This window comes from Morus notabilis, unplaced genomic scaffold, assembly GCF_000414095.1.
Source record: "Morus notabilis unplaced genomic scaffold, ASM41409v2 Scaffold15, whole genome shotgun sequence".
Classification (NCBI taxonomy): domain Eukaryota; kingdom Viridiplantae; phylum Streptophyta; class Magnoliopsida; order Rosales; family Moraceae; genus Morus; species Morus notabilis.
In genome coordinates this window covers 235,119-262,129 of record NW_010367234.1, presented here as the reverse complement: position 1 = coordinate 262,129, position 27,011 = coordinate 235,119, and the positions used below count along the sequence as shown (strand labels likewise).

The window sequence follows — 27,011 nt, the reverse complement described above, 5'->3', positions numbered from 1 at the left end:
CTCGGCGTCGGCGACCGGTCCTCAACGGGGAGTCCTCCGCGCTTGTCACCCAAAGAAAAGGTCGATCCCCCGATCATGGTGTAACACCAAGATATAAGACCCACAATGCCAAGACAAGAGGGAGGCACTATGTTAGTCCAAAGAAAGAATATATGGTTCTAACCACGTAAATAATTTCTCAATCATAAACTTTATAAATAGGAGGATGACATGACCAAATAAGAATTTAAACTTTCACTCATCTACAATACTTCTTGCTTATATTCTATTTTGAGAGAGCATGTAGAGAATAGTTTGTGTGTACTTCTAAAAGTACAATGAAAAGCTAAACAACCATAGTAGAAGTAGGTCGTATTGAATTGAACCACAGTAAAGTAAACTATTGTGTCTTTTTTTTTAATTTGATTGCATTTTTATGTGTTTGTGGTTGTTTGATCTTTTAAATTTGATCTCAATCTAAAGAATTTGGTTCCTCCAATTTTGATTAATTTTGACATCAACGAAACCCCTACCCCCATAAAGCTCACCGTCATCATTGAACTCCCACCAACGCAGAACAAAACAAGGCCTTAATGAACAAATCCCACCATTAGTCTAGTGTTACCTAGAGAAATTTGAGTAACCAATATCTATGTATGGTTAAAGGCTAGATTTTGGTTTAGGAAAATGGAATTAAGGTACCATTCCAAAGGCATCACCGATGTCATTAGAAGGGCATTGTAGTAAATTTGTTGCAAAATACATAGTCATGTGAGGCACGTGAGGATGTACGTTTAAGAGTTGATGGACCACCACGTTTGGTGGATATTACCGATTTGAGCCATTTGACAACATTTACAACTAATTAAAGAGTCTAAGCACTAATTTTTCCAAATTAAAAGAATGGTAATTGGTACGGATGGTCTCTAATATTTTTAGTAGGTGACAGTTCTGTTTTTTTTAAATTTTGACAAAATAGTCTCCAACGTTATTAAATTGGTGCAATTAAGTCATTTCCGTCAAATTCTTAACAAAATGAATCATGTGCAGAACATGTGACCTAATTTAAAACGGTGTTTAAGTAAAATCAAAATCCTTTTCAATATAATAAAATCATATCAATTAAAAAAAAAACAACAAATCAATTTCTGAAAAAGAAAGGAACATAACTTTATACACGAGAAAAGTCAAATTAATAGATAAGGAAAAGTGAAACCTAACCGGAATAAAACTAGATCCATTTATGGGCAAAAGAAAAGCCACCAAACACATCATATATATTGATCTCATCGTCATCATCTTTATAACTAGCACGAAGGCATAATCGGTAATATACATCATCATCATCATCATCATTATTAAGTACCACCTAAACAAGAGACAAGAAACAACAAAGGACTCACTTTTTTTCTCCAGACACTTCCCCAAACAACAACAAAAAAAACACAAAAAAACCATATGTAGGTTTCCATCAATACGACAACATTCAGACAAACCCATAGATCTTGACAGCGATCTCCTTCGCCTTGTGCTTCTTCCGTTTGGCCTTGCCTGTCATAGTTGAATCTCCGATCGCCAGAATTAGCATAGGGGTTTTTTTGGTTGGGGACGGGGAAAATGAGGAATAACTCAGAGAAGACCCATGAATTGAAAAAGCCCTAATTGAAGCCTCAATGTCGCGATTCATGGTGAATCTTCAATCACTCCAAAAGAGATGGGTGGTAGGAATCTGGAGGCGGTATTGAGGCTCAATTCGACACTAGGTTGGGCTTGCGGCGGCGTTGGCAGATAAGGGTGTAAGAAATCACTCCGAACCCGATTAACCCGGCCTACCCAACCCTACCCTACCCGAAAATATAGGGTATTATTTTTTATTAATTTTTGACATGTTAAACCCTACCCGGCCGACCATGATATTGGTCCTAATGTAAAAAAAAAAAAAAAAAAAAAAAAAAAAAAAAAACCTACAGTCGTACTTTCTTGTTTCTTCCTTTGTTTCTTCTTTCTCGACCCCCTTGTCCCCTTTGTCTTTGCGTCGCTCTCTCAAGTTTATGACTCTGAGACTGAGTCTCTCAATTTTGGATGTTTCTTCTTCTTCTTGCTTCCCCCGTCGTTCCTCCTCCGCATCTCACTGCCTCTCCCTCATACCCTCTTTTCTCTTGTCTCGTCAGTTTGGGCTGTGCAATGGGAAGGCTTGCTCGTAACAAGGGTGGATTTGAAGGGGTTAGTTGGATTTTATTTTTTCCCCCTTTTCTCCTTTGAATTGCCCTGACAAGATTAGGTTGGCTGTGATTTGTGCAAGGTAAGTGTTTGGCTTGGTTGTGATTTGAGATTTGGTCGTGTTTGCAAGGTAAGTATTGGTTGTGATATTCTGGATGTGCTTTTTGGTATGAGCATTCGCAAAGGTAAACCCATGGACTAAAAGCAAATTTGCTTTGAGTTTATCTAGGTACACGAGAGTCTTGAATTGAAAGTTAGTTTTACATGGTATTCTGGACAAGAAGCATAATTCTCAATGGAATGAGAAGCAATTTTTTTCCCAATGTTTTTTTCTCAAGTATAACTGGTTTGAGACGCAAATTTTTAAATTTTTTTTTTAGTTTTTTAAAAAAATTGATGGTTTATCCGAAGTAACCCGGCCAACCCGAGATTACCCGAGGTAATCAGATGGTGTACGGGTTCTGGGGGCAAGTAGCTTGTTGCGGCCACTTTTGTCTCAGCCCGATTCTTGCGAGCTAGTCCAACTCTTTGTTAAAATTCTACCCTACCCAGCCGAATTTCACCCATACTGATAGATATGGAGGCGACAACTCTTGTTAGGGTTAGGGGTTAGGGGTTGGATTGGACTTTGTAGAAGAAAGAAGTTGATTTTTTATTTTTGTTTAAAAAAAAACAAGTTTTAGTTGGTTCTTGTGAGACATGAGGGTATTTTTGTATTTTCATCAAAAAAGAGATGCACATGATCATCACGTGAAGGATTCTGTTAAAAATTTGACGGAATTAAACGAAAAAGACTTAATTGCATTAATTTAATAACATTGGGGACCATTTTACCAAAATTAAAAAATAAGGGCTAAACTATCACCTACTAAAGAGGTTATAGACCATCCGTGCCAATTACTCTCAAAAGAATAAGATGAAATCCTCACTTATGAAAGAGTTTATAGACCAAATAATACTAATTGCCTTTTTTTTTCTATTTTATGTTTCTAATGCTTTATTTCTACCTTTTTGATAATAGAGTTTTATTTTTACTTACCTCAACCTTCAATAAACTTAAAATATCTTGAAAATTGTTAGTATACTTAAAATTTGAACCGTTATGTTGAAGGCATTTTAGAGAGAGTTATCCTTAATGTATATTACTCAAGTATAATTTTATGCGCGAGGTATAGTTTGGTATGTTTAGAAGTGCTTTTTTGAAAATTGTTTTTGGCTTTCAAATCTAAAAGTTATTTTTAAAAGTGTTTAGATGATTTATCAGAATGTTTTGACTTTTCAAAAGAAGTTTAAGTCAAAGTTATAAAATGTGATTTCTAAAAAAATACTTTGAAATAGATTTTAAAATTTGTACCAGAGTTTTATTAAGACATTATAAATTTTATTCCAATACTTTTATTGTTTATTAGAAACTTTAAAATATTTTGACTCATTAAGCTCTTCGTTCCAAATATTTAATAAAAAGTCACAACTTTAACGAGCCCAATGTGCACGTCCAAATAAAACAACCAAAGAGTTGCTACAATACGTCTAGACTAATTAAATATGGGTATTATTATGGTCTTTTTACTTGAGTGGTATTTTATACAAACAAGCACACGCATAGACCTAATCGTGACTTAAAAACTAATTTGGCCACAGAACCCACCAATTGATAATGGATACTTTCTTTTGCATATCTTTATGCAAGCTGCAGAACCCAAGCATGGTCGCGTTATACGCTTCTGAACTATGTATATATGAGATTCTGTCACGAACAATTAATAAAAACATTATTATATATACACAAAAACAAACATTAATAAATGTCCAAATGGACATGCTTTCTTAAATATATTAGAATGATTAATTCCATTATATATAACATGCATTTGCAATTGGGAATGGGGCTTCAAGTCACAGGATAAGTTCTTAAGAAAAAGGATAGATTCCAAAACCGTTCATGTGAACATTAAAAATATGGTCAACATTTAACTTAATCTTAACTAGTTTAGTCTAAAGTCTAAAGTCTCGTTCAGTTCGTTGATTCGAATTTCGAGTTTTCAATTTAATTTGAAATGTGATTTTATATGAGAGCATTTTACTGTAGCAAAAAAAAATTAAATGTGACTTTTTGTGAGAACTTATAACTGTAACAAAATTTAAATTGAAAACTCGAATCAGTAAAATGAACGAGTCGTAAATTTTTAGCCAATCTTTTATGAATAAGAGGGAAAAATAGAATGATCATCCTACTTTTTTTAAAATGTTATGTTATGTCAAGTCACATGCATATGAGATGCTTTTTTTAACTTTTACATCAATTATCCATTTGTATTCACTTTACAACATTTTGTGAAAGCTTAAATTTCAAATTTAACTCCCAAAATTTAGAGGTCTCACTTTATCTCATACAATTCAAAATGACATAAAATTGACCCCTGAACTTATTAAAAGTTGCAACTTTAGTACTTTTATGAATGACGTGTTAATTTTTTAATAAAATTTTAATTTAAGCACTTATGGAATTATCGTTAAACTATGTCTAGCAAGTCTACAACCACATTTTTTATCACTAGTTGCTATCTAATCATCTATATGTATAGAAAATTAAGTTCTCTAGAAAGAATCAAAACTACTTATTTTGTTCTTCCCATTTATTAACACCCCTCATTCTGCTAATTTTCACACTCTTTTTAATAAAATTTCTTATTATTAAATTATCCATTAATAAAATTACTTTTAAGGACAAAATTATTATTTTTTTTAAAAATACTCATTACACACTCTACTTTTAAAAAAATTATTGTCTTTTAAAATTTATTGTGCCCTACATTTTCTATAAAAAAAAAAAAAAAATAGAGATGGATTCCAATGTGAAAGAACCTCTTTAAAATTCCTTTTTTTTTTTTTTGTTCTCATTCAACTCTTACCGTTAGTTTTTAAAAATTTCTGATCCGTACAAGAAAAAAACCTCAATTCATAGAAACTTCCACGAATGAGGCGTTAATTTTTTTACAATTCTAAAAATATATGGGCACATATGGAATTATCATTAGATTATATCTGCATGTCTGCAACAACATTCTTTATCACTAGTCACTATGTTTATTTATATATATGTATAAAAAAATAAGTTATATAAGAAGAATCAGAACTACTAATTTTATTTTTATCATTTATTGACACCTCTCATTCTGTTAATTTTCACACTCTTTTTTAATAAAATTTTTTATTACTAAATTATCTATTAATAAAATCACTCTTAAAGACAATTATTTGTTAAAAAATACTCATTACACACCCAACTTTAAAACACTCAACTTTAAAAAAAATTATTGCCTTTTAAGATTAATTGTGCCCTACATTTTTCAAAATAATAGAAATATATTATAATGTGAAAGAATCCCTCCATAAAATAGTATGTGGTTAAATTTTTCTTTAAAAATTCTTTTTTTTTTCTCATTCAAATTTTGGTGGTTTTACCATTAGTTTTTAAAAACTTCCGATTCGTAAAAGGAGAAAAGGTTTCCGATTCATAGAAAATCTGTATGATTGTTAATTCGTTATAACTAACAGCATTTTCAATGATCAAGTAATCCTTAGCTGATAAGAGAACACCATAGGTTTTGAAAACAAGGTTAATCATTATATTTATAACCAAAAAAAAAATAATTTTGCGCATATTGCAGTTCTCACCTTTCTGTGTTTGTTCTCGAGGCTTCTCTGTGTCATATTTTTTTGCTTAAGTCGGTCCCTAAAAATTGTTTAGAAAATGATAAGCTCCGTTTAATACTGTGCAAATGAACTTTTGAGCATATACATGGAAGAAAACATATAAAACCAATAATAAAAAGAGCCTGGCATATTGATCAGGCCTGCTTTACTTCCGCTTCCCCTTCTCTCTCTCTCTGTGTTTTCTAATTTCATGAATTACTTTTTTGGTTGAAATATATATACACTGATTGTATATAAAATGTTTCTTTTCCTCCCTTATTTTATGTACTAATAGTATATAAACATTATACTATTGAGAGCATTATACAAACTCTCTTCCTTTGTGTGTGTGTGTGTGTGTTTTTTTTTTTTTTTTTTTTTTTTTTTTTTTAATAATCAAATTTTGTGTGAAAACCAAAAAAAAAAAAAAAAAAAGCCCAAATGGTTAAAAAAGGAAAATGGTTGTAAAAAAATGATAAATTTGATCGGCGGGTGGGTGAAAAAAAAAAAGAGAAATAATACAATTTAGTTGTGAGGGATTTTTTTCTTTTTTTTTTTATTTAAGAGGAGTGTAGCAAGTACAATGTGGATGGTTTAAAAATAAATGTGTGAAAAATAAAATTGTGGTTGTAAGTAGAGGTGCCCTTAATCTAAACCAAAAATCATTAACACATGTAATCCATAGTAATTAGTTAAGGATGTCATATGCTTTTCTTAATCAATTAGCTAGGTAGATTACTAATGTTACAATTTCGTAAAATTAAGTTAAGGCCTTTCATTTCGGAAACAAATGAGACATGTTTTGAAACTTATTTAAAATGGGAAGCCAAATATGAAACCTCAAAAAAATAAAAATAAAAATAAAAACAAAAGAGTCAACCTTTCATTTCGGAAACAAATGAGACATGTTTTGTGCCGTACCAAGTTACCCCGCAGTAGCCCGCTTGGTTACCGGTTCGGAACTTGTGATTTCGCCGTATGTGTGTGTTCTTGTGATGGTGTTTTGTGAAGTGTATGCTATGATCCTCGTAATAATAAGAAGACACAAAGATTTTATAGTTGTTCACCCTTATAAATCAAGAGCTACATCCACTGGATTGTATTTCTTTTGATTTGTTTGTTTACAAGTGAGTTTCAATACAAGAGAAGCAATCCCCCCCTCTCTCGGGGGGTCTTTTTCCTTTTTATAGCCCATTTGTCCTGGGTCTTATCCAATGGTGGGCGGTTGGGACCAGTGGGCATTTCCCCGAGTGGGCCCATTCACTCAAGTGGCCTATTGCCTTATTTGCCTAGATCATAGCTTGCCAACACCTTTTGGACTGTTCACTCATCCAATTTGTCCCCCTATTACGGCTCTGCAAATCTTCTGTAATATATTTTGACCTATTCTAGGCAGTTTAGGGGGCTTGTAATCATTTCTTGTGCAACTGACCTCCTCCAAATCCATACGCAACGTTGGGATATTCAACCGGTCACCTCAGGGGCCTCGGGGTGTGGAGTCAGCTGTTCAAGTATACCCTCTGCACCTATGTTGACATCAGCCAAGCGTCGACTCCTCATGGTCGACTTTGTCGTGCTACTTTTCCCGGGCTGGTCTCGCAGACCTCGACTGTGTATACGGTCGACGGTCTCGTACGCTCGTGTAACACCCTAAAGAATTAATTGAGATTAATTAAGGTAATTAAGATTATTAGTGTGCCTAATTTAGATTATTAATTGAGTATTAATTAATGAATGTTTCTGACGCGTGTGAGTTAAAATAGTTCCAAGGTATTAAAATTATTCTTAGTAATTTATTTTAACCTAGAAGTGTGTAAGGGCGCATTTCTGGACTGCTCTTTTAAAATATTGACACTTGTCCATTTTCTTTCCTTTTCTTTTCTTTTCTTCCTTTCCTTTTCTCTTTCCTTTCCCGTGCATCTCTCTCTCTCACACTCTCTTTCACTCTCCCGTGCTCTCTCTCACACTCTCTCTCTGTTTCTCTCATTTTTGTCCCAAATTAAACGAATCTTGAACCAAGGAAGGAATTAAAGAAGTTTTCAACGTCAAGAGAAGGATTCGAGGTAAGATTACTAAACGAACCTCTCTTGAATCTCAAGTTTTTGAATTTCAAAACTTATTTTTGGTTCAAACCGGATTTTGATGGTTTTTGAGTAAACTTAGGGTAGAAATTGGAGATCTTTGGGTTCTTTGGACTTGTTTTAGGACCTAGAACCTAGATCTAGTGGTTTCCCTTTGAAATATCTCGATTTGGAACTGGATTTACAGGTTTTTAGATTGGTTTCTGCGAGCTTCTCTCGCGCAGCTGGTGCCACCGGTCGACCGCACCGGATCACATGGAAACCGGTCGACCTATGCGGTCGACCGGATTGCATTGGCCTGACCGGTCGACCTGTCCAGTCGACCGGAGTGCACACCACCGGTCGACCGGTGGTAATGCACTGTTCTGTCACCAGTCGACCGGTTGACACGGGATTTGACCCTGTTTGGCCTAAAATTGTTGTTTTGACCCATGTTTTCGGGGAGAACCCAAATCAGCTTCATTTGGGGACTTGAGATGAATGGATTAGCATCTTTAATCCTTGTTTTGAGATTGAAAACCCTTGGAATGATAATTTGAAACATGAAAATGGATTAGGGCACACTAATAGGAAATCTTGGTTGGAAATTGAGATTTGGATTACTTTAGGAATGAGAATTAATCCTAAAGTGTTGTCTTGCATCAGTGATCGCTGAGGATTCAGACTGAAGGGGCTTGAGGAAGTGGAAGCCGGAAAAGGCAACGCTAGTCTCAGGTTTGATAGTACGAGGTAGGATTTCTATCCCTTTTCCTTGGGAGCCTGTTTTTAAAAAGGATTTTGGCCTTGAAAATGTTTTAAAGAAAGGGATTGGTTTGTGAAAGAAAAACGCTTTGAAAACCATGGCTTGTTTAGTCATGGAACCTCATGGCTTGCCCAATCATGGGGCCCGTGGCTTGAGTAGTTCGTGAGGTCATATTAACGATTTTAGAATGTTAATGAATGATTTCTTAATAAAGAGATCTTGCTAACCGGTAAGAGAGTCTATTGCTGTAAGCCTAGATAGGATGCGGAGAGTGCATCCTCGGGGGCAGAACCCGAAAATCGGTCTGGGTAGGCGAGGCACTTGGTTAGGTAAGTAATTTGTCCTAATTACTTGCTGAAGCCTGTAATACGGTTATTTTCAGTTATATTTCCTTTGAGAAAAAGGATGTGAGGTTTCGTCTGTCTGTTGGAACTGAATGTCTTATTTTATTTACTTATTCATTTATTTATTTCCTCATTCACTTATTATTCATTTATTTATAACGTTTATTTCAAATTATATCCTACTGGGCCTTACGCTCACGTTTTATGTTTTAAATGTATTAAACCCATCTCAGGAGATTCTAGGAACGGTGTACAGTAGCTGGATATTTGCTACGAAGCAGTTGAGTTGTGATGCTATTGGAATCAAGTGAGGATTGTGGTCATCCTCTTGGACAAATGTAAGGAAATTTGAGAAATTCTGTAAACTTATGTAATATTTGGATTAACTAGACTGTGGTTGATGTCTGTTGTAATGATTATTTACATGAGCATGTATGTACGATACTGTATGTTCTGTGGGGTGGAGCCCTGTGTGTCAGAGGCTCCGGAATTCTGTAATTTATTTATATTTTAATGCAGTTGAGTGGGGCTCGTTTGGGAATCTGCTTTATTAACTCTTAATCAAGCTCCATGTCACCCACCCTATTTGGGGGGCGTGACAGAGTGGTATCAGAGCCCCAGGTTAAGAAACCCCAGGATTGTACATACATGTGTGACATCTGTAATCCACTGAATAGTCTAGTTTTATTTCAGTTAAAGGAAAATGGCGCCTCGCCGTAGACCAGTTAATCAACCAGCACAACCGAACCAAGGGTTCTTGGATGCCATGTATGCTGCCTTTCGGGGCATGGCCACGAGAGCTCAGAATGAGCAACCGGTTGAGGATAGGAAACAAGATTATTTCTGGGAATTTAGATGAGCGCCTATCCCCTCGTTTAACTGTGAGGGAGGACCTCAGGAAGCAGAGTTTTGGATTGACTCCAAGGTTAAGCACTTGAGTACTATGGGAGTCCCAGATGAATACTGGGTGGAATTTGCTGTATACAAGATGGAGGGTTTAGCAAATACTTGGTGGAAACAGGTCAAGAGAAGAATAGATGTTGCAGGATTGACTTGAGAGCAGTTTGAGACACTGTTCAATGAGCAATACTTCCCTCAGAGTTATAAGGATGAAAAAGTGATGGAATTTATGTCTCTACTCCAAGGAGACATGTCTGTGAGGGAATATGAGGCCCAGTTTAATGACCTATCCGGTTTGCACCATCTCTGGTGGAATCTGAACACATGAGATGTCTTAAGTTTGAGAAGGGCCTCAAGAACTCTGTGAGGAGATCCTTAGTGGCTCTGAGACTTCGAAACTTCCGGGATTTGGTAGCTGCAGCTACAAGGGTAGAACAGGATAACTTGGCCTATCACCAAAGCAAAGAGGCAACTGGTCGAGTCTCTGTCTCTGGTAGACCTTCTGTTTCAGGTGGGCCACAGCGGAATGGTAGAAGAAACCGCAACCAGGGAGAGACGGTTGAGGAAATGACAAGCGGTGGCAGTAGTTCATCCGAAAGTGACAGAAATGCTCCATACGGGCCTAGGTGTCACCATTGTGGGCAGGTGGGTCATATTAGGAAGAATTATCCTAATCGGCCGCTGGCTCAACAAGCCCAAAGTGACGCTTCCTACAGTCAAGAAGGGCCACCACAGTACATGCCACCATATCAGCTACAACAGATGCCATACCATTTTGTACCGACTAATCAACCACCTCTGTATACACAATTCTGGCCTCAAGCGCCGAGACCGGTACAACCACCTCCACCACAACAGTATAGGCCTCCGACCTAACGGCCTAATGTTGGTGACAGAGGGAAAGGGAAAGTACAGGGACAAGCTTATACCCTGGCAGGAGGCAGCTCTGGAGGTTAGACCAACAACACGGTGGTTGAGGGTATGATTCTAATCTCTCATTCTTTTGCTCACGTATTGTTTGATATAGGTGTCACACACTCGTTTATATCAAGTTCTTTTGTACGGAACTTGAAACTGGAATCTGAGAATTTAGAAGTCCCGACGACTTTGAACTCTCCACTGGGATGTGTGGAGGTAATGAGTGTGTGTAAATCGTGTGAAATCACGATTGGCGGTGAGCGATTGAGAGCATATTTGATTATCCTTCCTATGAGCCCGTTTGACGTGGTACTTGGAATGGATTGGCTGTCAAGGTACGGTGCGATTGTTGATTGCTACCATAGAAAAGTAACTTTGGTGACGAATTTCGGAACAGTGATTTCTTATCAGGCGGATATGAACCCAGACCTGGGAGAACGACTGTTGAAGTACAGCGTTGGGGGACGGAAGAACTTGACATGTTTTTCTTCTCTTCTTGCTCTAGAAGGTGAACCCAAGATAACTGGGGATAGTGCGAGAATCCCTGTAGTGGATGAGATTACAGATGTATTTCCTGATGAGCTACCTGGTTTACCGCCAGATTGGGAGATTGAATTCTGTATTGATTTGGTTCCGGGAACGGCACCTATTTCCATTCCTCCATACCGGATGGCTCCGGAGGAGATGAAAGAATTAAGAACGCAGCTTGAGAAGCTGACAGAAAAGGGATATATCCGGAATAACACTTCCCTTTGGGGTGCACCGGTGCTATTTGTGAAGAAGCACGACGGATCTCTTCGGTTGTGCATTGACTACTGTCAATTGAACAAGGTGACTGTGAAGAACAAATACCCACATCGATCAGTTGGGTGGATCACAGTTCTACTCTAAGATTGACTTGAGATCTGGGTACCATCAGCTGAAAATCAAGGAGGAAGACATTTTGAAGACTGCTTTCAGAACTCGATATGGACACTTCGAGTTTCTGGTGATGCCTTTTGGGCTGACGAATGCCCCGGCGGCATTCATAGACTTGATGAACCGTGTTTTTCGGCCGTATTTGGATTGGTTCGTAATTGGCTTCATTGACGACATATTGGTTTACTCGAAGACTTGGGAAGAACATGACCAGCACTTGAGAATTGTTCTTCAAACTCTTCGTGAACACCAGTTGTATGCTAAGAAGGAGAAATGTGACTTCTGGCTGACAGAAGTGAAGTTCCTTGGGCATGTAATTTCAGGACAAGAAATCTCTGTCGATCCTTCTAAGATCGAGACTGTGCTACAGTGGGAAAGGCCGAAGAATGTAGCGGAGATTCGCAGTTTCCTCATACTTGTAGGGTACTATCAGGGTTTCGTGAAAGACTTCTCGAGTATTGCTGCACCGATGACTCGGTTGACCAAGAAAGAAGTCAGATTCTAGTGGGACGCCGAATGTGAAAATGCTTTTCAGGAATTGTAGGTCAGACTGACAAGTGCACCAGTCTTGACTATTTCTGATAATGAAGAACCATATGAGGTGTATTCTGACGCATTGGGGAGTGGGCTTGGCTGTGTCTTAATGCAAGAGGGACGTGTGGTAGCGTACGCATCTCGCCAATTAAGACCACATAAACGGAATTACCCCACTCATGATTTAGAGCTGGCAACGGTAATATTTACTCTGAAGATATGGAGATGTTATCTCTATGGAGCAAAGTTTCAGGTCTTTTCTGACCATAAAAGTCTGAAGTACTTGTTTACTCAGAAAGACTTGAATCTCATGCAAAGGAGATAAGTGGAGTATATGGAAGATTATGACTTCACTCTGTAATATCATCTTGGAAAAGCTAATGTGGTGGCTGATGCCTTTAGTAGGAAGACGACGGGGACTCTGGCGTCATTAACTTTGGAAGATTGGAAAAGGATTGAAGTGGTGAGTGAGTATGATCTTCAGTTCTACGAAGATCATAACCAGGCTATGGTGTATAATCTAATCTCTACACCGGATATTGTGCAACAGGTTAAGCAGAATCAATGGCAGGATCCACACCTCCAAGGAATTTGGATTCGGATCCAGAATGAGAGCAATTTGAGGATTGGAGAATCCAAGAGGATGGAGCCTTGTATTTCCACAACCGCCTTGCTGTTCCAAAGGCGGGTGAGGTAAAGAAGACGATTCTGCAAGAGGCACAAAAATCAAAGTTTGCTATACATCCAGGAAGTACAAAGATGTACCAGGACCTAAAAAGACAGTACTGGTGGAGAGGCATGAAAAGAGACGTTCGTGAGTATGTCTCGGAATGTGTGACTTGCCTCCGGATTAAAGCTGAGCATCAGAAGCCAACGGGAGAGTTGCAACCTCTTCCTGTCCCTGGATGGAAATGGGAGCACATCACTATGGACTTTCTGATGGGGTTACCGAGAACCGAGCTGAAGCACGATGCCATCTAAGTGGTGGTGGATAGGTTGACGAAGTCTGCGCATTTCATACCTTTCCGTGTGACGTATTCTCAGAAAATTCTATTAGAATTGTACCTGGAGCACATCATGAGACTACACGGAGTGCCACTGTCTATCACGTCTGATCGTGATACCCGCTTCAATGCAAGGTATTGGAGGAGTTTTCAGGAAGCCATGTGAACATATTTGAATTTTAGCACCGTATTTCATCCTCAGACGGATGGACAATCTGAAAGAGTTATTCAGATTCTAGAGGATATGCTTCGTGCTTGTATTCTGGAATATGGTGGGAACTGGAAGAAATATCTGCACCTAGCTGAGTTTAGTTATAACAATAGCTATCATGCCAGTATTGGAATGGCATCGTTTGAAGCTCTATATGGTTGTCCTTGTAGGTCACCTGTGTGTTGGTTGGAACTAGAGGATCGACTGAGCACTGGACCGGAAGTTATTCAAGAGAATAATGAGAAGATAGCTGTGATTCGAGAACGACTGTTGACAGCTCAAAGTCATCAGAAAAGCTATGCTGACAGAAGGCGTATGCCTTTGGAATTCCAAGAGGGCGACTTTGTCTTACTGAAGGTTTCCCCACGCAAGGGAATTGTTCGGTTTGGTGTGAAAGGGAAACTTGCACCAAGGTATGTAGGGCCATTCCCGATCGTGCAACGAATTGGAGTGGTGGCTTATTGATTGGCTTTATCACCTGAATTATCTCACGTGCATGACGTGTTTCATGTCTCCATGCTTCAGAAATGTCAACCTGAGCCGGAAGTTGTAGTGCAGTGGTTTGACGTTCCAATACAGGATGACGAGTCATACGAGGAGGCACCAATTCATATTATTGATCGAAAAATAAAGAGTCTGCGTCATCGTGAGATCCCATTAGTGAAAGTGTTGTGGCAACACCATGGAGTCGAGGAAGCGACATGGGAGCTTGAGACGACGATGCAGGAGCAGTATCCGCATCTGTTTACGCTTTGAGGTTAGCCTTAATTTCGAGGACGAAATTGCCTAAAGGGGGTGGAGCTGTAACACCCTGAAGAATTAATTGAGATTGAAATGTCAACCTGAGCCGGAAGTTGTAGTGCAGTGGTTTGACGTTCCAATACAGGATGACGAGTCATACGAGGAGGCACCAATTCATATTATTGATCGAAAAATAAAGAGTCTGCGTCATCGTGAGATCCCATTAGTGAAAGTGTTGTGGCAACACCATGGAGTCGAGGAAGCGACATGGGAGCTTGAGACGACGATGCAGGAGCAGTATCCGCATCTGTTTACGCTTTGAGGTTAGCCTTAATTTCGAGGACGAAATTGCCTAAAGGGGGTGGAGCTGTAACACCCTGAAGAATTAATTGAGATTAATTAAGGTAATTGAGATTATTAGTGTGCCTAATCTGGATTATTAATTGGACGCGTGTAAGTTTAAATAGTTCTAAGGTATTAAAATTATTCTCAGTAATTTATTTTAACCCAGAAGTGTGTAAGGGTGCATTTCTAGACTGCTCTTTTAAAATATTGACACTTGTCCATTTCCTTTCCTTTTCTTTTCTTTTCTTCCTTTCCTTTTCTCTTTCCTTTCCCGTGCATCTCTCTCTCTCACTCTCTTTCACTCTCCCGTGCTCTCTCTCACACTCTCTCTCTATTTCTCTCATTTTTGTCCCAAATTAAACGGATCTTGAACCAAGGAAGGAATTAAAGAAGTTTTCAACGTCAAGAGAAGGATTCGAGGTAAGATTATTGAAAGAACCTCTCTTGAATCTCAAGTTTTTGAATTTCAAAACTTATTTTTGGTTCAAACCGGATTTTGATGGTTTTTGAGTAAACCTAGGGTAGAAATTGGAGATCTTTGGGTTCTTTGGACTTGTTTTAGGACCTAGAACCCAGATCTAGTGGTTTCCCTTTGAAATATCTCGATTTGGGACTTGATTTACAGGTTTTTAGACTGGTTTCTGCGAGCTTCTCTCGCGCAGCTGGTGCCACCGGTCGACCGCACTGGATCACATGGAAACTGGTCGACCTATGCGGTTGACCGGATTGCATTAGCCTGACCGATCGACCTATTCGATCGACCAGAGTGCACACCACCGGTCGACCGGTGGTAATGCACTGTTCTGTCACCAGTCGACCGGTTGACACAGGGTTTGACCCTGTTTGGCCTGAAATTGCTGTTTTGACCCCTGTTTTTTGGGAGAACCCAAATTAGCTTCATTTGGGAACTTGAGATGAATGGATTAACATCTTTAATTCTTGTTTTGAGATTGAAAACCCTTGGAATGATAATTTGAAACATGAAAATAGATTAGGGCACACTAATAGGAAATCTTGGTTGGAAATTGAGATTTGGATTGCTTTAGGAATTAGAATTAATCCTAAAGTGTTGTCTTGCATCAGTGATTGCTGAGGATTCAGACTGAAGGGGCTTGAGGAAGCGGAACCCGGAAAAGGCAACGCTAGTCCCAGGTTTGATAGTATGAGGTAGGATTTCTATCCCTTTTCCTTGTGAGCCTGTTTTTAAAAAGGATTTTGGCCTTGAAAATGTTTTAAAGAAAGGGATTGGTTTGTGAAAGAAAAACGCTTTGAAAACCATGGCTTGTTTAGTCATGGAACCTCATGGCTTGCCCAATCATGGGGCCCGTGGCTTGAGTGGTTCGTGAGGTCATATTAACGATTTTAGAATGTTAATGAATGATTTCTTAATAAAGAGATCTTGTGAACCGGTAAGAGAGTCTATTGCTATAAGCCTAGATAGGATGCGGAGAGTGCATCCTCGGGGGCAGAACCCGAAAATGGGTCTGGGTAGGCGAGGCACTTGGTTAGGTAAGTAATTTGTACTAATTACTTGCTGAAGCCTGTAATACGGTTATTTTCAGTTATATTTCCTTTGAGAAAAAGGATGTGAGGTTCCGACTGTCTGTTGGAACTGAATGTCTTATTTTATTTACTTATTCATTTATTTATTTCCTCGCTCACTTATTATTCATCTATTTATAACGTTTATTTCAAATTATATCCTATTGGGCCTTTCGCTCACGTTTTATGTTTTAAATGTATTAAACCCATCCCAGGAGATTCTAGGAGCGGTGCACAGTAGCTGGATATTTGCTACGAAGCAGCTGAGTTGTGCTGCTGTTGGAATCAAGTGAGGATTGTGGTCATCCTCTTGGACAAATGTAAGGAATTTGAGAAATTCTGTAAACTTATGTAATATTTGGATTAATTAGACTGTGGTTGATGTCTGTTGTAATGATTATTTACATTAGCATGTATGTACGATACTATATGTCCTGTGGGGTGGAGCCCTGTGTGTCAGAGGCTCTGAAATTCTGTAATTTATTTATATTTTAATGCAGTTGAGTGGGGCTCGTCTGGGAATTTATTTTATTAACTCATAATCGAGCTCCACGTCACTCACTCCGTTTGGGGGGCGTGACAGCTCGACTCTCTTGCCATTCGGGAGAGACCAACGAGGTTTAGGCGTTGAGGGTTACATGACGTGATAAGTATGGGGCCACGTGTGGCTTGCTCGTTGTCTGACGTGTCGTTTGTGAAATTCCCACCCAACATAACTTATTTAAGATGGGAAGCCAAATATGAAACCTCAAAAAAAAAAAAAAATTTTTTAAAAGGGGAAAAAAAAAAAAAAAACCAAAAAAAAAAAAAAAAAAAAAAAAAAAAAAAAAGAAGTTCCAAGTCCCAGAAAGTAAATCATAACCCCTGAATTGTATCACACACCTTTAAACTAAATATGTATAGCTTTATCAAAAACAAAACAAACTTTATCAAAAACAAAATGCATAGGTCATCCGTGGGAAACAAAAAAGCTCGCATAAACTTGCCTGAAGATTTGAAAAAGACCAAGAAGATCACGATGAAGGTCAAGAAATAAAGGATTTGATACTTTTAGCCATATTTTTCTTCTCACAGATGTTGCTAGGTACGTAAAAGAATGAAATGGTAATATATTTATGTACAGTATATATAAATTGCTTTGACTAGTTGTTTATCGACATAAATTTACCCCTTTTCAAGGACCAAATGAAAGGTATTAACGAAGGACCAAATGAAAAGTGATATATATATATATATAATAAAAATGAAACATGATTTTAGATAAATAAGAAACGAACATTAGGTCATTGGAAAAAAAAAAAACCTCAAGACATGTAAAATAAAATCACCTTTGAAGGCCTTTGAAAACCACGCACTACTTCACTAACGTTGTTAGTTACAACTATCTTAGGAAATGTTTGATATATGAGTTCAAATTAGAGTTTTTTATTATAAATTTTGAGATTTAAATTTTTAATGAGAGAAAAATACTGTAACATAATTAAAATTATGAGTTTACACTGTAGCTAAACCCATATACCAAATATTGCCTCCCTCTCTGATTTAAGTTCCTTCAAATTTAGAGATTTTTGTAATACAAGAAAAGGAAAGCATAATTGGGTTTTTAAATTTACAAAACTAGTCGCTTTTTGAGAAGTACAAAAGTATTTTTAGATTTTAGTTAATTTTTCTACAGTATTTGAATTTGTGATCTAAATATGAGTGACAAGAAGTCCGAAAATGATTGATCGCACATATACACGCTTAAATTGAAAATTTAATATTTCGTTCATAGTCATTTTATTAATCATGTCCAATTAGTTAAAATTTTATTCCTTTAATAAAATCTTTTATATATTTATTTTCAAAAAAAAGAAAACTTTTATATCTAATAACAGGTGTGTAGTAAAGATTATTAAATGAGACGATGAATACTCATAAAAGGGTTTAACGCTTTGTTTTTTAGAAAAATTGAAAATAAAAAAATAAAAAAAACTTGTTTATGCTCCTAGAAGCATGTTAGGTTAACTTAAATTCTTTTACGTGAAATAAAAAATAAAAATTATGACATGATTCTTTCTTAAGGAAAACATATCATTGGGTACATATACGGAAGCATCTACAGTGGTTATAGGTCAGATCTCCGATTCGACTCCGAAACAAGATTCGCCACAGGATAGCCTCACAATCTCTAGTCACAAACATGATTTTCATGCTCTAAGTCATGATCCTCCACGATCACGATCATCAATGTGTCCTTGATTACTCACGGGTGTGGTTATTACAAAGGCAGAACCCGAACAACTAGGACAAATCCACAACTTAAGAATCTACGGAAGACTAGGTGAGAAAGAGAGAGAGAGAGAGAGAGAGAGAAAAATTGATAGAGATTCGACATAATTTTATCACGCTTTTTCTCTTTTTCGGTTTGTGCCATGCTATCTAGCTATTTATAACGTGTACCTATTATAAAAGGAGCAAACACAAAATATGAAAAAGATCTCCCTTATTTTTATCACAGAGTAGATTACTTGATTACTCAATCTGTCAAGATATTAGAAATATACCATAATATTTCTAATAAGATACTTTCCTTTTTCATATCCGTAGATTTTATTCCAAATAAAATCATAGCATTAATTTTTACGCTATGCACCATTATAAGCGCCTAAAAATCAAACACTTTCTAAGTTATTTATGCTAGCAATCCTCCAATGCACCTTGTCTATGGTAGCTTTGGGTGGGAATATAACTATAGAAATAATAATTTCAGAAATTGCAATAAGTAGTTTTCTAAAAATATTTACATATCATATGTTTTCTTTACCAAACAAAACACTTGTTGTATTTTTACACTAGTCATAAAAAATGAAATACTTTTACAATTTTTTTTTAGAGATTTTCTGACACGTCTGATGTATCGATAAATCAAGTTTTTTTAATTATTAAATCTATATATTTTTTAACTTTTACGTGATTTATACAAATCTATCGGAGATACGTCAACGTACAGAAAAAGTTACTTTTTTTTTCTTCTTTTTAATTGGGCTTTTTTGTGTGAAACCCCCTTAAACTTTATGTATTTAGCGGTTGGGTCCTTGAACTAAAAATTTTTATAATCAACCCCTTAAACTTTAAAATCTTTGTATTGGTAGTCCAATTGATGATGGTGTTAGGTCTTTTAATAGAATGACCCACGTGCTAGTCACGTGAATCTCTCCATAGGCACTTGGCTGTCTTATTTCCTCAACAAAATACACTTCTTGAAAAATAAACTAATAAAAAAAATAATGAGATTACAGGAGGAAGGTGAAAGAGGGCTTCCGCCGAAGGAAATCGCCGGCGGAGAAAATCGCCGTTGCAGCAATACTGTCACCCCCTTGCGCCGCCCGCTGCTGCCGTGGCAAGCCCCCTTGGTGACCTGAAAACCCAAATCCGGAACCGAAAGCCCTAAATTCGTCTCCTCCTCATTAGCAATCCCCATTCGGAAAAAAAAAAAGAATCCAGATCCGTATGCCGTCGCCTAGCCTAGCCCCAATTTTTTTTTTGGACGGCGCGGAAGCGTTCTTGGCCTGCGGTGTCCCAAAATCTGAGCCTTGATCTCTTTGCTGTTGATTTCCATGCTCTGAGTTTGGAACTCCACTCCAATCGTGGCCTTGGATTTCCTCTTGCCACTCGTCCTTCGATGATGACATGCCCTTTTCTTGATTATGTGAACTTTATTTACTCTTTTCAATAATTTTCTTTTTCTGAGTGAAAGGTAGATTCAAAATAAAAGAGAGAGTTTTTTGTGCGGTGAGGGGGAATGAGAAGATAGTAAGGGAGATGGAGAAAGATGTGCGGTGATGGCTGTTTTTTGTTTTTTGTTTTTTTTTATTATTATTATTTTTTGATTAATTCCTTATTTGAATAAGAAAAAGACCATCAATGTCCTTATTAAAAACTCACGTGCAATTCACATGCTAAATATTGTCCAAACTCGTTTGATATTAAGCGGGGGTTATCAATTAGACCACTAATACAACAATTTCAAAGTTCAAGAGGTTGATTACAAAAAATTTTAGTTTATGAATTAATCTGCCAAACACGTAAAGTACATGAAGTTTTCATGCAAAAAAGCCTTTCTTTGAATAAGAAAAAGACCTCCTATGTCTTTATCAAAAACTCACATGCAATTCACATGCTAAATATTGTCTAAAACCGTTTGATATTTAACGGGGGTTATTAATTCGACCACTAATACAACAATTTTAAAATTTAGGAGGTTGATTATAAAAATTTTTAGTTTAGAGATTAATCCATCAAACACGTAAAGTTTAAGGGGCTTTCATGTATGTTTTTTATAAAAAAAAAAAAAAAAAAAAAAAAAAAAAAAAAAAAAAATTTAAACGTATACTTTTTCTATTTACTTTTGATGGTTAAAAACTATTTCGTCGAAGTTTTGAAAGACCATAATTAATCTCACATAAAAAACTAACTAAGCAAACACAAATCATTTTCAAAAGGAGAGTCAACCTTGATCTTCAATTATTTTTTATTACTTTTATTCTTCTCCTCTCTCTTTGCTTTTGAGTTATTCTAGGAATTACATGCGTTTTGATCATGCAAAAGAGCCAAACCATAACATAGTAAAATCTCTATTTATCAACGAAGTCGTTATTAACTATATTATATATTGGTCACTTTAATGAAGTCACATTAAGGATTCGTCATCCAATCAAACTTCAGGGGAAAAAAAACTCTAGTAAATAAAGAGAAAACTATCCTAAATGAGAAAAAAAAAAAAAAAAAAAAAAAAAAAAAAGAAAGAAAGAATAAGGGAGCGTGAACAAACCAAAATTTTTAGAGACAATAAGGGAAATATCCATCAAATAGGTACCCCAATCAATTTCTAAACTCTAGAAATTAGCTGATTGATTTCTAACATTTTACAATTAAAATAATAAAAATAGTTAAATTAAACATTTTTAAAATTCTAAAGTTACCATCAATGGTCCATTGATAAAATATAAGATATGTCAGGGGTCTCCAACCGGTTGGCCATAACTTGATAAATTACACTAGCCACCAGCGGGTCTCCTGTTATAATTTAATAGGTTATGATTCATAACTTGACAGATTACACTAGCCACTAACCATAATCTATCAAGTTATGATTCATAACCTAACAGATTATGCTCAGGTTATTATCCATAACTTGACAGATTACTTTGACCGTTGGTTGCCGGGATTGGCCATAGTCTAGTCACCAGCTCCAGCCATAGTCTGACAGGTTATGATTTATAAATTACCAATTTATGCTTTATAACCTGACGAATTATGTTTCACAATCTGTCAATTTATGTGATTATAATCCATAATTTTCTAATTTATGATCCATAAACTGTCAGATTATGTTCATAACCTAACAAATTATGCTTCATAATATGTTAGATTATTAAGCATAATCTGCCACATTATGCTCTTTTTTTTTTTCAACAAATATCAGTTGATTTATAACAACAATAATCAAATTGAAAAATGCAAACGTAAAAGAAATATTAGCTATCAAAAACACAAAAACAAAAAAAAAATAATACAGAAACAACAAATCAAATCTCCAAAATAAATCTTAGAGCTCAAAATCTTATATGACATTTGAAATCCAATGCTGACAAAAATCTTAGGCCTAATTTGGTATTGCTGTGAATTTTTTTTTTTTAAAAGCTTTTAGTTGTGCTGCAGGAAAAAATAACTGTTACATTATACATCTGAATGTTTAGTAAACTATAATTATACTATGTATGCTAGTTCTAAAATCAGTGTAATAACATTTAATAAATTATGAAGTTGAATTACTATAACTAGTTAAAATAACCAAAATAAACATAGTATGAAACTTAAATATATATATAATTATTTTTGATATTTAAAAATACTTATTTAATTTTAAAAACATAATAATATGATTCTAAATTTTCTAACAATAAATTTATGATAATTAATTCTTTTTTTTTTTCATTTTTCATTCACAATATATTTACAACAAAGGAAGCATTAGTGAGTAATCAACACGTCTGTTTAGTTCACTGATTTAAATTTTTAATTCGATTTGAAATGTGACTATATGAGAGCTTTTACTCTAGCAAAAAATAAATAAATAAATAAATGTAACTGTTTCTGAGAACTTTTTACTGTAACAAAACTCGAATTCTAAACTCAAATCGGTAAAATAAACGAAACCAACATATACAATAAAAATGTACATATACAACATTTAAGAAGATGATCCTAACCCATGCTCAAACTTAAGCCAGTTGAGCTTCAACTTAAGTTGTTTCAAAGCCATAAATGTTCAAATAAGAATAAATGTTGCTTAAATTGAGAAGCCCACCATTAAACTGACAAATTAAGACTCCGTTCATTTCACCGATTTGAATTTTACTACAGTAAAAAGCTTAAAAACAGTCACATCTAATTTTTTTACTACAGTAAAAAATTCTCACATAAAATCACATATAAAGTCGAATTAAAAACTCGAATCAACGAACTAAACGGATCCTAAAATGATCCATTTATCAAAAACAATTTTCTGACCATCAAATCTCCCCAAATCTAATTGAATGCATGGACCAACTCGTCCAACTAGCCAAAATAAAACAAAAGGCTTCGACATTTAAGAACTCAAAAATTGATTCTAGGAGTTCTGATGGACTCTCCAAACTCCATTTCCATGGTAGAGTAGGGATCTTTTCTGGGCGCTGTACTTTGTTCTTCAATCACTTCAGTTCTTCCCGCAACACCTATTACCAGAAGAAACAGAGTACACAGATTAAATAGAAGATTTAAGATTAATCTAAGACATTGGATAATCAACTTAAAACCAAGCATTGAACGACACTAATAAAAGATGTGATCCTGATATTCCGTCTCATGCACGTACTAAAGAATGCCTTCTAGTTCATGATTTATTTAAATCTTAAAAAATCTTTCTGTAAAGGTCGGAAACAGGGAATACCTTTTGTATCTCTTATTGGAACCACATGGGCAAAGCGCATTCTTACTTATTTGTCCACTCTTGGCCAAATTAGACCTAGCAAGATCCAATGGTGTAGAGCCCATCAGTTTTTGCACCTGAAGAAAGTAAATCGCAAACACAAATGAGAACAACTAGATTAGTGAATTTGTCACGTTTCATTTCCAATGAAGTACCAAAGAAAAAGTGTCAATCTCTACAAAAATTGATAGACATTAGTATGTTCTATAATCTAAGCCAAAATACATGTTTAAGACAATCTCCAATCTAAATGCTAATGTGAATGCTTAATTTGGCGCCAAAAAAACATGTAAAAATACCAACTCCAATCCATAATACTAGTTTAGATGTTATATCTAATTTTTGTCACAAATTTTGAGTTTTGAAACTTGTAAAAGGATAATTTTAATAACAGTAAAATGGTAATGTTGTAAACTTGTAATGATAGAGTGAAGAATCAACATATCAATTACTAAACAACCAAATGCCAAATTTGAGCAAGTAAAGCATTGCGGGAAAATGGTGGTGTCAAATTTTGGCACTTGACATTCAATTGAAGATGCTCTGAATGTTTTTATTGACCAAATAAGTAAGGAGTAGTCCAAATACAGAAGTTAAAAGGCATGATACCTCAGCAAGACTCTTGGGCATTGGTTTTCCTTCTTTCTTCAGATTTTCTATCTTCTTTTGTGCTTCTTTGGCCCACGTAAACTTGGCCAGAGCATTCTCAACATCGGCAATCGTGCAATTACAATTCTTTGCTGCTTCTTGCTTGTGATTGCTTTGGAGATTCTACAAAACATTAAAATCTAAAAAACTATCAACAAATGACAAAAAAAATAAAAACCCATTAAATTAGAGTAAAAAAATACACCTCTCCAGTGGCATCAAAGCCTCCAAGATATCGAATTATAGCTTCTTGTTTCTCAAAGGCATCCGAAAATGTCGCTTCACTGCTTCTACCCACCATATATTGCTTGAAAGATCCTACTCTTCTCGCGTTCTTCAATTCATCCGCAAAGCCTATAATTAATCAACTAAATAATTAAAAAAAAAAATAACAACACTAATTGGTAATTGCCCACAAAAAAAAAAAAAAAAAAAAAAAAAAAAACTACAAAATTGAAGGAACTAATCCTCAAATGCAGCATTTTTCTTCTGAAAATTTAATGGGTATGAGCTAAAATGACAGAACAGTGACAAATAAACCTACGGAGAAGGGTGAAAGACTCGGAGGTGATTTGGGGTCCTTCATCGGAGGCCTTTTCGCTGGTGAATACTCCTTTGATCTTGTCCATCCATGAGTTTTGTAGAGGGGTTGTGGAGGAGATCCAACGGTGCTGTGAAGGAACCAAAGAGAAGATAAAGCTGGAGTTTTTCTTGTATAAAGTGTAGCCAAGGATTCTTGAATAATGCATATTCTCGGACTTCCTTTCCGATCACAAAAATGTTAATATGCTCCTCCAATCAATTGGGTAGCAGAGTGAGAAGAGAGAGAAACGGGGAGAGAGCACGAAGAGAGAGCAAAGAGGGAGACGAGAGAGCTCAAGAGAGAAGAGAGAACATGACCGCTAAGAGCAAAAAAAATTTGGGTCTGGAATTCTTTTCATTCAGCATGGGTAAATATCGGAAATAACAAAAGTTTCATTAAAGGACTCCCTTAGATTGCCGCACAATCTAGAATCAGAAACAGTCCAAAGGCAGCTTCTGATTTTGGCTTCAAATTCTCCCCAAATTCTTTCAGAAGCACTTTTTTACGTTTTTACCAAATGCAAAAAAAACCTTTGGCTGGATAGACAATTGATTTTGGGCTCCCAAAATCCCTACCAAACACACCCTTAGTTTGTTTTGAAGATTTGATCTCACAAAAATCAACTATTGAACAAATCTTAGTAATAAAAATTAGCCACTGAATCTTGGTTTGTTGTCAAAGGCTCCAAATCAACCATTGAACAAATGGGAAAGAGGATATCATCTCTAAGCGAGTGCCTGAGGAAATTCCGGATACCACCATTTAGTAACAAACCATTAACAGAAACCAAACCAAATTTAAACAATAGTAAAAATAAAGTCGAGGGATATATCCTACAAATTCACATTCCAAAATCAACAAGAAACACAAAATTATCAAATTATACCAACGAAATCTAAACGAAGCCATAAGCAGTAAATTATCGAAAAAAAACATAAAACCATATTGATACATAAATCCAAAACTGACTTTGATGCTATGTCCATTACAGGTAAGTTATGGAAAGTGCTATGTCCCACAGGCCTAGTCACTTACTTAACTACCCAGCAAGGAGAAAATCAGGAAAAGAACACCAACAAGCAAACATGAAAAAGTATATTCTCTAATAAAACTGACTTTGAAATTACAACTAATTTCCTAAAAGCAAAATGTTATAAATTCCTCCAAGCAAAGTAAGAATAATTAATTTCTTACTTCATTTTTATCAAAAAGAGAAACAAACACATGAATATGGTAGATTAATATTCACACAAAAACATGAACCAGCATGTAGTAAAAAAAATACAAACGCATTTAAATTTGCAGACTTAATGAAAGTAACAAACTACTGTTTCTCTTCGATTTTCTTGAAGTAACAAAAAAAAAAACGATCAAAGAAATAACTAGAAACGCAAACTAAACAATAGCGCATTAGTATAATTGTTCTCCATTCTCCAACAGAATTTTGATCTCCTTAGAAGAAATGATCAAGTTTTACTGATCAAAAGCCAAAAACTGGAAACAGTTTCAACTACCCCAAACCCATAAACAAACAAACAAACAAACAAAAAGTGAGTACCAAAATTCGATTAAGGGTAGAGACAAAAAGGAGAAAGCCAACTCCATGTTTCGGTTGAGCAAAAGCAAAAGCATAATAATGCTTCCTTAGATCAAAGAGGTAAAAAATATAACCTTAACCATTCCAAAATCAGATAATTGATTAATAATACCAACAACATTACAAATCAACAAACGCCAATTCGAAACCCTAAAACCCTATCAAAAACAAATCAATGAATAGATAAATAAATAAATAAATAAGAAAAGAGGACCTGATTGCAGGAGACGAAAACGAGCATGCCGCCGGAGGGGCCAAAGGGCTGGCAATCGACGGTGCTGATATTATGCTTGCACTGGTCGAAGGGAAGGGCAGTGAACTTGCCAACGAGATCCCTTGATCTTCTGGCCCTAGGTCTGCACTTCGTCGGCGAAGCGAACGAAAACGACGACCATGACGATGGGCATCCGTCGCATCAGCGGCGTGGGGAGAAATCCACGTTGCGTGAGACAGATCTATCCGTCACAGATATAGTGGCTCGTCAGAGGATGCTCGTCGCGGACGGAGCTTCTATGTCGAGAGAAGAAAGGAGGACGAGATGGAGGTTGTCGGTGCGGATCTAATTAGATCCAGCGACGGAGACGAAGAAAATGAGGACGGCGACGGACTGAGAGAGAGAGAGAGAGAGAGAGGAGGGGGCGGATAGAGGGAGACGTGGATGTTAGAGAGAGAATGCGAGAGGCAAAAATTACAACCCTAGTAAAATCAGGGATAAAATGGTCATTTTGAAAATGTTAAAAACAGTTTTTATTTTTTTAAAAAACTCAAATGAAAAGGGTAGAAATCCTAATTCAGGTGATTTGAAGGTAAAATGCACAATTTTCTTAATTTTTTAACTAAAATTATAAGGAAATAATTTTTGTACCTTAATTTGTCTATTTGTAATTTGGTCTAAACTAAAATTGTAATATAGTTAAATTTAAGGATTAATAACAAAAATTTATCCTCAACTATACCTCTTATAACATTTATCTCTGATTTTTAAAATGTAAT

General features: G+C 36.0%; 2 protein-coding genes across 3 annotated transcripts; one reads left to right on the top strand and one right to left on the bottom strand.

Annotated features, from left to right (window-relative positions):
- The first annotated feature begins 10,286 nt into the window (after positions 1-10,286).
- Positions 10,287-12,190, top strand: LOC112094277. Its single transcript, XM_024174796.1, has 6 exons — positions 10,287-10,762; positions 10,859-10,914; positions 10,990-11,096; positions 11,292-11,645; positions 11,800-11,979; positions 12,122-12,190. Exons 1-6 carry the CDS (start codon positions 10,287-10,289, stop codon positions 12,188-12,190), a joined length of 1,242 nt encoding a protein of 413 aa, XP_024030564.1.
- Positions 12,191-22,717: 10,527 nt separating this feature from the next.
- On the bottom strand, positions 22,718-26,679 carry LOC21405610 (protein translocase subunit SecA). 2 transcript variants are annotated; one of them, XM_024174807.1, is made up of 6 exons: positions 26,233-26,679; positions 24,383-25,158; positions 24,044-24,192; positions 23,800-23,961; positions 23,152-23,267; positions 22,718-22,936 (listed from the first exon to the last, which is right to left on the bottom strand). In XM_024174807.1, the coding sequence occupies exons 2-6, from the start codon at positions 24,585-24,587 to the stop codon at positions 22,918-22,920; spliced, it is 651 nt and encodes a 216-aa protein (XP_024030575.1). In that variant the 5' UTR covers positions 24,588-25,158; positions 26,233-26,679; the 3' UTR covers positions 22,718-22,917. The 2 variants fall into 2 exon arrangements, with proteins under 2 accessions (XP_024030575.1, XP_024030576.1); XM_024174808.1 differs by having other exon boundaries at positions 24,383-24,509.
- Between the last annotated feature and the right edge of the window lie 332 nt (positions 26,680-27,011).

What these genes read in the sequence shown, in the direction of transcription:
- LOC112094277 (XM_024174796.1), top strand. Translation starts at nt 10,287, where the DNA reads ATGAGATGTCTTAAGTTTGAGAAGGGCCTCAAGAACTCTGTGAGGAGA. An exon ending in CCGACTAATCAACCACCTCT is followed by an intron (nt 10,763 to 10,858) that starts GTATACACAATT and finishes TGTTGGTGACAG; the next exon opens with AGGGAAAGGGAAAGTACAGG. An exon ending in CTCCACTGGGATGTGTGGAG is followed by an intron (nt 11,097 to 11,291) that starts GTAATGAGTGTG and finishes ATTTCTTATCAG; the next exon opens with GCGGATATGAACCCAGACCT.
- LOC21405610 (XM_024174807.1), bottom strand. Translation starts at nt 24,587, where the DNA reads ATGCATTATTCAAGAATCCTTGGCTACACTTTATACAAGAAAAACTCC. An exon ending in CGAGTCTTTCACCCTTCTCC is followed by an intron (nt 24,193 to 24,382) that starts GTAGGTTTATTT and finishes GATTAATTATAG; the next exon opens with GCTTTGCGGATGAATTGAAG. An exon ending in TGCCCAAGAGTCTTGCTGAG is followed by an intron (nt 23,268 to 23,799) that starts GTATCATGCCTT and finishes TACTTTCTTCAG; the next exon opens with GTGCAAAAACTGATGGGCTC.